The following is a 13,858-nucleotide window of genomic DNA, read 5'->3' on the forward strand; positions in this document are numbered from 1 at the left end:
TAAATAAATAAATAAATAAATAAATGAGTAAGTGATTAAGTAAGTAAATAATAGTACACATTATGTGGAAATTTACAGAGTGGAACTGTCTAATACTGTATTATTATGATTCAGAAATTTTCATGTAACATTCTGTACACGTTTTCTCAGTGTGGTGATGGTGACTGTGGTGGTGGTGATGATGATGATAAAGACTTGGTACATCTGAAAGCAGTGAAAATATAATCAAAATTAATTTTTGTGAACAGGCTGACAAAAAACACGGACACTGCTCTGTAGCAATTTTCATTCTGTCACTGGGTGTACCAAGAGAAGTCACAGTGAGAGACATGGTGGAGGATGGGAAGAAAATTGGACATGCTAGTACTTCATCACTTTCAGATGAGATAGCGTACCTGATCTGGCATGAGGCAGATGGACCAGAGCTCGCTGCTGTGGGCTGGCACATCCTCCAGAACATCTCCAGATACTATGTCCACAATGAGCATGTGGCCACTCTTCAGGCCCACCAGCACATGGCGGTCACCAGGCACAAAGCATGAGGTAAGCACATAGTCAGTCTGCACTGTTCGCAGGCATGCCAGTGATGGCCTGATGGAAGAAACAAACCTTACTGCATTCTATGATGCTAAGAAGAAATTGCAAATAGTTTTTATTGTTAACATCATTGTGTTTGATACACCATTTCAAACAGAAGACCTGTAATGAGTGAAGTAGTGGAACAGATTTTCTCCAATATCTTAATTTTCTGTCTGGTTATATCTAATTTAATCTAGAAACGTATATGATTTTTATAGACTAGTATAATCTCGGATCTAGTGACAATCATGGTTACCACTATAATAGCAAAGATGACCATTACAGTACATCATAGGATAAGGACAAGAACTCAGCAGTGCAATACACGAACCTTATTGACACACAATTAAAAGTCTTGCTCATGCACTGCACCGACACTATAGGGTGACCAGATGTCCCTGATTTCTGGGGACAGTTCCCTATTTTAAGTTGCTGTCCCCAGAAGCTTTTATCTTGTTTCAATGACATTTTACTCGAACTGCTGCGATTCATGCACATTTTTTAAAGGTTCTCAGTATCGGACAGAAGAACCAGTGAGCACAGTATGAGATATTCTGCACTCTTTGCGAAGAATATAGCATCTTTGTCTGTTTTTCAACATTAAAAAAAAATCCATTTTGAGCGTTACTACATGCTAAAGGAAAGCATTTTCCATAGCTCGACAAATGCATTACATTTTTCTTGCTGTAGTGTGTTAAAGCCTTACTCCAAAATGGTGAACAATATTATTAATCTTATAGTATAGCACACAGTCTAGTCAGAGCGTGGTGCCGACCACACCACCTCATTCTAGTGCCGAGGTCATGGAAACCATGGGGCTCTACCTCCATGCCCCCCAGGTGCCTTCATGGCATGTTACGGGGATACCTTTACCTTTTACCTTTTACACAGTCTAGTATATACAGTCACGAAGCTTGGGATGATTTTTATGCATTTCTTGAGATAGTTGCTAGCCGCTTGGAGCGCTGTGAGTACTAGGAACAATAGACTGTGTCACTGCCATCGTGATCTAATACAGGCCGTACGGCAGACGAGACTCGCTTAACCCGATCACGAAGGGCGGTGTTTCAACCATATAAATTAATTGGAATGCATAAAGAGTAACATATATTTCTCTAAAATGTAGTGTAATTGCATTAATAAAATTTAAAACAATGATTAGGAGACACTTCAGACATAATTCCTTGCGAGTTAAGGTGTAATATTATTTTTGGTGTGAAAATTACGTTGTTCGTATGTGTAATGCCAGCCTTTATTTCGATTAAATATTGCGAAATTCTTGTACATTTATTTATGCACGATTCAATAATTTTCAGTTGCACCGCACAGATATTTAGATATGTTGAAATTATAGGTTATGTTTACTGTACCAACTGCCCCCTCCTGTCTAATTTTAGTGGTCTCCAATGCCCTGCCACTACATATGTATGTTGTGTCATATGGAAATTATAGGTTATGTTTACTATATTTAACTAATATTCCTATATTCGCAATTATACATTATAATTAAACATAATGTCATGTATGACACCCGTCACATTCTATTTGTCTGTATTTTAATACTACAATTGAGTACTGAATTATTGTATTTATCTACTACCCAAGAGATGATGTAACACAATCGAACATACACTAATTTCATAGGAGTGGTATGGTAAATTTTCTATCTACAATTTAGGAAGGTAGATGTGCTAAATTAAAATCACAATATAAATTCGTTTTTATTGAACCTCAAAATAGCTTCCATTCTAAACTTAAAATGTTGATGCGAAAGATTATATTAACACGTAAAATTCTCTTCACATTAAAATAACACAGTTTTGTAATTATTTCTGCAACATATTATGCAACAAGAAGTAAACGGAACTTATGGACACATTATACTAAATAAAACTTAGCAATGATACGCAATAAAGTTATAATATAATATTTCACTGAGCTACATACACTGAAATAGAAAACCCGAACTGAGATCGAAAAGGCATTGACTGTGCCATATTTCGCTTTATTGTGAAAAGTTATGTAAACTGTGAAACGTTCGTTATCAGTTGTAATAACTGTAAATGGCTAAAATACAATAATTTGAATAATAATATGGGACAAGGAGACGTTTGTGGTACTATAAATATTGTAAGAAAAAGAGGTCAGAGTTATCCTTCTTCCGAAAGATCCAGGAAGGTGAGTTTGTAAAATATAATATATACTTTATGAAAATAATATATAAACCTTTTGTATTTCCTATTTCAATAATGGAAGGAAGGTGTTAATTTTTTCAAAAGAATACGATATCGAAAGTACAATACATTTTATCATCTGCTGGGGAAAGGGTCTGTGATGAGGCGATAGTAGCGATCCTGGTGGTTAGCAACTATCTATGGATGCATATTTCAACTGTCTATGTATGCATATTTAGTAAGTATTGAGCTTCGTGACTATATATATACTAGACTGTGGTATAGCATTTAACACATATATAAACGATCACAAATCTTACGTGCATCATTTCTAAATAAGCAATATGTTAGTATCACCTGTTCCACATTTTGATGGACTCTGCACTTGCTGACACTATAGCTAAGTTGTCAGAACTGAAAGCAACTGATCTCACTTCTGAATGGTGACCCTGGCCACTGATCTTGCGCAGACATCGGCTTTCAGCTTCCTTCATGGAGACGTGCAGGGAATAGAGTTCCACACAATTGCTGTTAAGCGTCAGTGCTACCTGTTCCAACATCACACAACAGAACAAGAAATCACCCATTACGATAGCTTGAAATAATTATATATTAGAGATATTAGTCAAAGATAATGTCCCACAATAAATCATACAGAATGTAATGTTTAAAAAAAATCTAACTACAGTGAAAATTTTAAATTAACAGAATGCAAAAAATATGAAATAAAATATTACATCTCTGGTATTCATCACATACATGAATAGCAATATTAAGAAATAGAGGGAACAGTGTCACGGGCATGTATGAATTAGTATAAAAAAATAGAAAACTGCAGCCATGTCATACTTTTTGCAGATGATGTGACACTTATTGCAACTTTTTGTTCATTCATTCATTCATTCATAGTATTCTGCTCAAGGACATGTAAATCCAGCATTCTCTAATCTTTCTTATTTTCCGCCTTTCTCTTAGCCTTTGCAAATATTCCATATATCATAATGTTGTCTGTCATCTGATATCTTCTTCTGCCCCAAACTTTTCTCCCATTCACCATTCCTTCCTGTGCATCCTTTGGTAGGCAGTTTCTTCTTAGTGGCCCAACCATTTTATTTTTCTCTCCCTAATCAGTTTCAGCATTATTCTTTCTTCACTCATTCTAGCACAGCTTCATTTCCTATTCTGTCTCCCCATTTCACACACTCAATTCTTTTTCATATCCATATTTCAAATGCTTCTAGTTGTTTCTCTTCTACTTCATCGTATGTCCATGTTTATGCCCCATTTGCCATTGCTATCTTCCTTTTGACTTCTGGCAACAGCTCATGTTACTACTCATAGTACATTCTAAGTATTTGAAGCTGTCCACTTGTTCCACTGCCTCATTTCGAATTTGCACATTTGTCTTCTTTATTTTTCTTCTGATAACCATGGTCTTCGTCTTGTTTGAATTTATCTTCATATCATACTGCTCACAGCTATCATTTAGATCTAGTAATTGTCTCTTACTATTGTCTACACTTCTGCTAAAAATGCCATATCATCAACAAATCTTATGCACTTTATTCTTCTTCCTCCTACTATCACCTCTCCCATGTTCTGAAAAAAGGTCTTCACTAAATCCTAGAAGTAGATGTTGAACAGGGTAGGTGATAAAGGGCATCCTTATTATACTCATCTCCCTATTCCACTTCCTTTTGACATTTCTTCTCCTGTCCTAACTTTGACTCATTGCTTCATATAAAGGTTACAGAATAGCCTCCTGCCTTTCCAATTCACTCCGTCAAAAGCCTTTTCACCGATTGTTCGCAGTAATTCAATTGCATCCCTCGTACCTTTTCCATTCCTGAAGCCAAATTTTTGTTCTTCTTCCATCTTAGAATATAAACATTGATTCAGTATTCACAGGAGAATCTTCACCTAGTGCGATAACAGGCTGATAGTCCTGAATTCATTACATTTCTTAGCATTATTTTGCTTCAGTATTGTCAGCAACACTGTCTCTGTGAAATCTTCAGGACATTCGCCTTTCTCATATATTTTGTTGTATAATGATAGAATTTCCTTCGTCTTCACCCAAAACTTTCCCACTCTCCATTTCCCTGAGCACTAGTTCGTCTTTTGATATGGCTGCTTCATCTTCTATAGCTAAGTCATCTGGACGATTCTTAGCTATAGAAGATGAAGCAGCCGTATCAAAAAACGAAATTGAACCAAATTGAATATGTTGTGCTTATGGTATTGGCACCAACTCCAGGGGTTCAAAGGAACCTGTACTAGGACATTCGAAAAGTAATGATAACAATGCTCTAAATCAGCACTCCTAGTGATGATTATTAGAAACTTATCATATGTTGCAGAGAAACCCCTATTGTAATCAGCCATATTGAAAATTTCCAAATAATGTGAGTAGAATTAGACTTTTGGGTATTCCATTGTGTCTAGGAACTTGAATTTTGTTATTATCGGATTATATCAAATACATGCACGTATACAGTATGATATTATATTTTCGGAAGCAGTTTACATACCATACATATTTTGCCTAGTTTCATTAAAAAATTTTAACAAAACAAAAGCAAAATAAAACAAACATTTTATGATTTTATGTGAAATACTTATTTCCTTTGGGCAGACATACCCTGAGTTCCTCTCCTCTTCCCATCACGATGTCCACAGACTTGACTTTGCTGTCTGTTACTTTGACTGAAGCAAGCCTGCGCACTTCGTCCTTAAGGCCCATTTCCTGTTGCTGCTGGTTAGAGACAGCTTCTTCCAAGCTAAAATCATATGTCACATAACACTATACATAATCTCAACAGTGTAAAAATTAATTGCTTAAATAAAACTTAATGATGTAGGTAAAAATCATACGAGGCGTGTTCTTCAAGTAAGTTCCATTTTCAATTATAGCCTTCGCATTGCTGCAATCATTATTTTGCGCATGCGTGTTTTCTTTTTCAGTCCTCAGGCAAGCTGTGCATGCAGTTTCAGAGCTTCAGTCCATGTGTAGTTAGTTGTGATCAGTTGAAATGTTTAAAGTGATCGAGCACCCCGCTGACTGTGAGATGCGGTCTGTTATCCGTTTCTTGAATGCGAGAAACATCAAATCAGCTGACATACATCGTCAACTTTGTGATGATGCCATTAGTGATGGAATGGTCAGGAGATGGTTTAGGAAGTTCAACGAAGGCCACGTCTCTGTGGATGACGAGCAGCACCATCTTTGATCAATGACGATTTGGTGCGTGCTGTTGGTGAAAAAATTCATGAGGACAGGAACAAATTGACCATCCCCCCCCCCCCTACAGCCCGGATTTGGCTCCGAGTGACTTTCATTTCTTCCTGCACCTCAAGATGTTCCTCGGTGGTCAACGTTTTGATGGCTACGACACCCAAAATCTCATCTCGAAATTTGGCTGGGAACAAATTGAGCATCCCCCCTACAGCCCGGATTTCACTCCGAGTGACTTTTATCTCTTCCTGCACCCCAAGAAGTTCCTCGGTGGTCAACATTTTGATGGCGACAATGAAGTGAAAACAGCAGTGCGGGAGTGGTTTGCATCGCAGGCGGGCGAATTCTACTTGTACCACGACTCGATAAATGCCTCAATGATGGTGGAGATTACGTTGATAAGTAATTGAAATGTGGGGAATACAATGCAACAAAAATGGTTTGTAAATATCTTCCCGTTTACTTACTACACCCTTTTGGAACTTACTTTAAGAACACGCTCCATATATTTGGATGCACTTATGCAATATGGAACCAACCACCATTTTATGAATATCTGGATTTCTATTGCAAAATGTGTTTTAATGTCTATAGTTTCTTATACAAAATAGAACCAACTCCTATCTGTAACGTGCTGCCCTATAGAGAGATCTGAACCAACCACCAAAAACAGAATCCATAGTGCAGTGTTTTGCAATTTAGAACCAACTCCAAGCTGTCATTTCCCATGTTTGTTTTGTGTATATAAGGGAGTTTGAATACAATTTTTTGCTAATAGGAGTGATATATTATATTATATTATATTATTTGTAGAACCGAAGATGTTTAGGTGTCGAATATGTCACTGCAGAAGAAAATTCAATGAATTTTTATTTTAGTAGGTTATTTTACGACGCTTTATCAACAGCTGAGGTTATTTAGCGTCTGAATGAGATGAAGGTAATTATGCCGGTGAAATGAGTCCGGGGTCCAACACCGAAAGTTATCCAGCATTTGCTCATATTGGGTTGAGGGAAAACCCCGGAAAAACCTCAACCAGGTAACTTGCCCTGAGTCCACACCTGTGGAGTAACAGTTAGCGCGTCTAGCTGCGAAAGCAGGTGGCCCGGGTTCGATTCCCGGTCAGGGCAAGTTACTTGGTTGAGGTTTTTCCGGGGTTTTCTCTCAACCCAATATGAGCAAATGCTGGGTAACTTTCGGTGTTGGACCCCAGACTCATTTCACCGGCATTATCACCTTCATCTCATTCAGACGCTAAATAATCTCAGCTGTTGATAAAGCATCGTAAAATAACCTACTAAAATAAAATAAAATAAAACTTGCCCCAATCGGGAATCGAACCTGGGCCACCTGGTTTCGTGGCCAGACGCGCTAGCCGTTACTCCACAGGTGTGGACAAGAAGATGGTGATGGAATCAATGGTCCCCTTGACTTCACCTTGAAATGATAAGTCAATGTATGAACAAATGCTAATGAATATATATTTTTTTAAATTTTATTTGTAATCCCACAATTAATGTCTCGGATGTTTAGTTTTCCAATAATAAAGTGTTAAACATGGATTTGAACTAGAATGTTGCCTCATCTCTCTCTCATTTAAATCACACAAAAAGGAACCAAGTACCAATATCCATTTTTGCAATAAGCAATATGGGACCAACTCCAATGTTGACCTTCTACTCTGTGCGAGTCAAATACTGATGCGAGCTACACCATTGATGTGAAAGAGCATTTCAGAATGTTAATAATGCAATCATTACTTTCGTAATAGTATTGATGTAGAATTTTATTTGTAACGATTTGCTAAAACAGCTGTAGCTAAAAAGCTGTATTTTGGACTTGGTTCCATATTGCATAAGTGCATCCATTTCTAGCTTTTATTCATAACTGTTACTGGCGAAATGTTGACGTTTCATGCCAGTGACTTGTGATGATAAATAGTTTGAGGCAGATTTTCTTAATCAGTTCTCTACCTTTATCTTATTATTATTTTTCTATTAGGAAGTTCTTGGTCTTGCCAGACAGCAATATGACATGTCATTTCCCAATATGTGTGTGGTTTCATATCAGAATAGCTATTTTACCTGAAAACATATTAATAAGGAACCTAAAAAAATCACCTCAACTTTCCCTGAAAAGTCGTACACGGATTAAGTACTGAAAGGAATAAAGTAAATACAAAGAATTACCTCAATGCAAACTGTCCCTCTGTTGAGGATGATAGTAATTCTTTATTTAACGTTCATGTTTAACTCACAGACTAATGTTGAGAGAACAGATAAAAATATAGTGATAGTAAATAATAATACTTGAATAAGAAAGAGGAAAATACCGAAGTACTTAAGATGACTCAGACGTAAAAATCGACCAAAAAATGTTATTTTTTCTTTTTTTTTAATTCTAGTCTAATATTTTTTTTTTCTGAAAAATACTGGTATATGTATATGTAAATATTTGAATGAGAAGAAAATAATCTAAATAACACACTTTTTTACATTTCCATAGTTTTATAAATGCTAAAAGTTAAATAAAACCTTTCTCACAGCCATTTTATCTACTAAAAATATGCTTTCTAAGATACATTTTCTTACTTTGCAGCTTTTTTCCTTTCTTTGCGCTGCCTCTTCTTGAAGCGGTTATTGGCATCCTGGTCAGAGCAGAAGTGGAACAACTCCACGAGACCATCTGTGCCATGGCAACCAATCACCTGTCCTGTGTTATCTGATGTCAATGATGTGACTCGACCCCGTCCAGATCGCAGAACAGAGCCAGCTTTCTTGCACTGAAGTGGACTCTGCAACCCAACACAGATTTTTTAAATCTTTGTACACAGGCACGTCCATCTAATATTCATAAATAACTTACAGCTATTGCACGGGTATTAGTGCAAGTACGAATAGGCTGACAATAATCCATGAATGATCATATTATAGAGACATGAAGGGAGTCGTAATTTAGTGAAATTTGTAAAATTGAGGGGAATGGATAGTTGCAATAAAAGTTCTTATCTTCTGATTAACCAGTACTGTAGCAAAGAACTACCTGAGGGGACATGATAGGTTATACTTTACTTACAATACCATCCAGGTCTCCTCCTTCCTCTCCCGTGACGAAGCCCTCTGTGTCTGGGACAACCTTGTCCACGTTTTCAGAATCTGCAGCAGCTGAGTCCTTGGACACAATACTCCACACTCGCAGTTCACTGTCTCCACATCCTGTCACCAGATATTTGTCCTCTTTCACAAGAGTTAGGCCCCAAACCTGTAGCATAACAAAATTTATAATTTTCACATATTACAGTTGTTGTCTTGGAGTCCACTTAAAGAAAGAAGATTCTTCAACTCTCTCTTATTGCAACGGTGGGCCTCTGTTTAATTTGAATAGTTGGTATAAATAATAAGTAAATAATACTTAAACGATAAAATTTTGCCCTGCCGTCAATCATATGATAGGGTCGATTGTCTCATGTGTGAGGTGGTACAAAAGAAAACACTCAGCATAAATAATCAACTATCCGTTTACATTTATTAATTAGCACTTCCATTAATTGGAGAATGAACAAAAAGGATGCAGTAGAAATACAGCCACCTATAACTCCACCAATGCATCGAAACTGGCTTGCCACTAATTGTCACTCAACTGGCATTTACCATTACACACCATAGTAACACCATCTATACCCACAGATTATAAGTATAAGTAACTTGCTAGACAAGTCTAAACTTGTCGGATGTGGCAGAAAGCACTAATACGAAACCAAACACAACCAATGTAAAATATACACTTGACGAATGCCAGCTTATTCCTGAATTACCTAATACTCTGTATGAAATCAAATATACTTCTACTGATCAAAAGAAACATACAATTACTGATGTAGAAAAACCTGTTATGATCCCTGGCAGGCCAGTCTCGAAACCAAACAACAATGGTCTCTCTCTTCAGCTCTCATGCCTACGTTATCACCCAGCACACCACACCACAGCTCGGCCACGCTTCTACATGTAGTAAGACACTATCCCCGATCGAGCCCTGACTACAGCAGTACACATCCCTGCCCGGACTGTGTTATCTGTGTTCCCATCACAGATAGTCGCTAAACAAAACCCCTCAGCTCTCCACAACTGTCACACAACCATCCTCTTCGAGTGTCGACCCCAGATTGCACCACGTCAAGCATCCCTCTCAGGAGAACCGACGCTAATAAATAATTAATGTGAACAGGGCCAATGAAAATCTAAAGCCCATGTCACGTGATAACTTAAATTCGCTCCTTATACATGAGAAGTAAGAGACCATGAATGGCGGAAAGAAAACAAGCTATCTATAAAAGGAAGAAAGAGACCTAAAATGGTGGAATAGAATGTCATCTATGAGAAGTAAGGGTAACTAACAACAAGAAAAATGACATAAATAAGGAAGAAAAAAGAAAAGAAAGAAAGAAACACAGAGTGCCGAAACTAAAACGGCACATTATTACTATTTAAAATCATCCACACCTCCACACCCTCTTACCTAGCATCTCGTTTTGTTTACCTTTCACTACCTCGAACTCGGAATATGTACCTTCTCTCTATTCCTCTGCACAGAACATCCTTCTACTCATCATCTTTCAGCATATCTATTCCACGCCTCTGGAATTCTCTCCCTAACCATGTCAGAGACTGTCGGACAATATCAAAATTCAAATTTAAATTAAAAAATCACATTCTAGTTCATGGAATTGTTTGTTGAACACCTGTCAGGTTGCGCAACTTCACCTTAACCCATGACATATAGTAAATATTGTAACTATGCTGTTGTAAAATTGACAATTAATATGTAATGTATTTATTATTATTATTATTATTATTATTATTATTATTATTAGTTATCACTGTCATCATTGCTATATCTGTTTTCTTTCTTTTTTCTTGTATTAGCTCGATGAGAGCTCTATAGTGTTCTTTTGACTCTGTTGACCCTCTACAGGGCTTTAGCTTAATTTGTATTATTTTCATCAGTGTTTGTATTTCTTTTTTGTATTTATATGTGCTATCTGGTAGGATGGAAGAGAAGGTCTTATGGTCTTAATCCTGTCAGATTAAATAAATAAATTATTATTAAAACTTTTTTTATTCATCATAGTGAGTGAAAGGGAGGACCAGTATAATGGTAAACTGGCCACATGCACACCAGTGAGATATGCAAGAGGCAAGGTGATGGAAAAGCTTCTTCATGGACTTCAGTACTGTAAGTACCGTAGCCTATATGGTTATTAAAAACCTTTTTTGATAGATGAGTACATTGTCTTTATAATGTTGATATACATAGTGTTATTGAACAACAACAACGCAATGATTTAATTGAGAATAGAGGGGTCTTGGATGGGTGGTTTGAGGTAGGGACGTAAAATGTCTATTGTACAGAGCATTAAAGTAATTGCAATTTAATAAATCAATAGTAAGGCAAAATAGGGTTACAATTTGTGTTAGAATGATTTCACGCCTTCTGAGTGAGACAATCATGATTACTAATAACTCATCAACAGCATTTGCATAATTTAGCTTTATCATCTGCAAAATTTACAGACTAATGACATGATTGCATGTCAATGCATTAGTGTTGTACTGTAATCGGAACTCATTTGTTAACAATTGAATCGGTTATTGTTGAAAGGAACCAAGTCCACTTTTTAAAGTTTTGAGATAATCGAAAAAAAACTGTTTTGTGAATAATCTATTGAAGATTAAACCAAAATATATTGTACACATAAAATATATGTATCTATATATGAATAATCTTTCGAAGAATAAACCAAAAAATTTTGTATACATATTATTTCTGTGTACAATATATTTTGGTTTAATCTTCAATAGATTACTCACAAAACAGTTTTTTTCGATTATCCCAAAACTTAAAAAAGTGGACTTGGTTCCTTTCAACAATAACCGATTCAATTGTTGTGATTCTACTTTTTTCCTAGTGTTGCAAGAGATCTATTATTAGTTTATGTAACAGTTGATCATTTTGTGACTTATAAGATATTAAAACAACTCTAAGTAAATTGATAGTTAAAAAAAATGGGAAATGGTTACACTTTTGCTGAAATTCATGTATTTATATTTTTGAATGATTTGCATTTATATTTTTGTCAACACACATCTTATTTGTGTAGAAGCAATAGATAGTGCTTTAACAGCTGCTGGAGGTCGCCAGTTCTAGCAATTTCTATAAAAACTGTGCACATTAATTTCATTTTTCTTTTGTTTTTTATTTACGAAACTCTATATTTCATCTTAAATATCTTGCCTTTAAAATGTACAGTAGTGGCAAAAAAAACTGGACCGACTCTTGTAGCTATTTCAGAGCCTTGTTCACACCAGAGCACGATAGACTGGTAACTAAGACTTTCGTGATTCGAATCCTGCCTCAAAAGGAAACTTTTTTTTGTTCCTTATTCAAATTTATTCCCAATACTTATACTGTATACTAGATGTATTTTCCTGTTTGTGATTATGTATTCAGTCTCTTTTTTTTTATTACATATATATATATATTTTTTTTTTTTTTCATTATTGTTATGTTAAAGTTAATACTGGTTGTGTATATGTATTCAATCTCTCTTTTTTACTTAATTATGTTTATTATTACTTTTAAGTTAATATTTGCATACCGGTATGTATTTTTTTGTATGTGATTTGATCCTGGTTGAGTGGAAAAGAAGGCCTGATGGCCTTAACTCTGCCAGGGAAAATAAAAACTATTATTATACTTTTCGAAACTTTAGAAACGCATTGGTCCAGTTACCTCTGATCTGTGTCCTACTAGAGTCTTGAAGCAGTGGCTTGTGTCCAGGTCCCAGAACTTAACAAATGTATCTTTCGACCCAGACACCAGAACATTGTACTTGTTCAGGAAACGCACTTGTGTCACTATTCCCTTGTGGCCTGTTAGTCTGTGAAGTCCAGCTTCAGCTACTACATCCCATATAATGATGTCCGTGTCCTGCAACAAGCAATGAGTATATGGAGGACATACTGAGTTAGAGACACTTCTTGACCCTCAAAAGGGTCAGCAATAGGGTTCATTATGATTCATTTGTTCTTCCTTTCCCTCTTTTCTACATATTTTCGCAGCCCTTAAAAGGATTTTCACACTGATTTTGGATGACAGTCAATAGCAACTTTCTTCCTATAGCCCTTCTTTTCTTATCACTGTGAACAGACAACAATTTAATTTGACATCCAATCTTTGTGAAGGTATTATTTGTTATCTAACAAATGAAATCCTTTTTCACCTGAAGGTAAACTGTTAACAATTATACAAAATTGAATTTAGGTTAGAACATAAGTGAAACATGCATAGATATTGAATAATAAAGGTTATGAAAATGTTTTAAAGTTGTTGTTGTTGTTGTTGTCTAGTGCCTTGCATTTGGCAATGAAGCCATTAGCAGTCGTGCTTTCCAATACTTTTGAACAATACTTGTGACCGAGTCACAGTGGTATAACTGTTTCATCTAAAATGGAGGAAATGCCATTTACATAGGTGCTGGCCTATCACAGCACAACAGCGTCCCTCAGCGGCACATGAGGGAAAGGTCGGTGGATCTAAATAACATTATTTAGTCCTCCCGGCTAGGTCCAAAGGACCCGTTGACCAACGACAGGTGCGGTCCCCCTTGCATAATGGGGGTTTACGTCGGGTGATGTAACTGCCACATTGTAAAACCTCGTGCCCGTTAAGAAAACAGTGACATGAAAGCCACAACATACATGAGTATGAGTCCTAAAAATAAATGTTTTAAAGTCAATTCAATACATTCGTTGCAGCTTTGAATAAATTGTGTTTGAAATTAAAAAATGAACAGTTTGAATGATGCTCCTTC

At 36.2% G+C, this 13,858-nt stretch overlaps 1 protein-coding gene across 1 annotated transcript in view; it reads right to left on the reverse strand.

The window, feature by feature from the left end:
• The window catches only part of LOC138698362 (WD repeat-containing protein 3), a 33,731-nt gene that overhangs the window by 13,180 nt on the left and 6,693 nt on the right, over window positions 1-13,858 (reverse strand). Inside the window, exons 4-9 of the mRNA XM_069824219.1 lie at window positions 12,778-12,975; window positions 9,064-9,249; window positions 8,580-8,782; window positions 5,395-5,533; window positions 3,111-3,301; window positions 396-591 (exon numbers count right to left, since the gene is read on the reverse strand). Coding sequence (XP_069680320.1) covers window positions 396-591; window positions 3,111-3,301; window positions 5,395-5,533; window positions 8,580-8,782; window positions 9,064-9,249; window positions 12,778-12,975 — 1,113 coding nt within the window. The remainder of the gene's footprint in view (window positions 1-395; window positions 592-3,110; window positions 3,302-5,394; window positions 5,534-8,579; window positions 8,783-9,063; window positions 9,250-12,777; window positions 12,976-13,858) is intronic.

The sequence above is a fragment of the Periplaneta americana genome, chromosome 4 (assembly GCF_040183065.1).
Source record: "Periplaneta americana isolate PAMFEO1 chromosome 4, P.americana_PAMFEO1_priV1, whole genome shotgun sequence".
Taxonomy (NCBI): Eukaryota; Metazoa; Arthropoda; class Insecta; order Blattodea; family Blattidae; genus Periplaneta; species Periplaneta americana.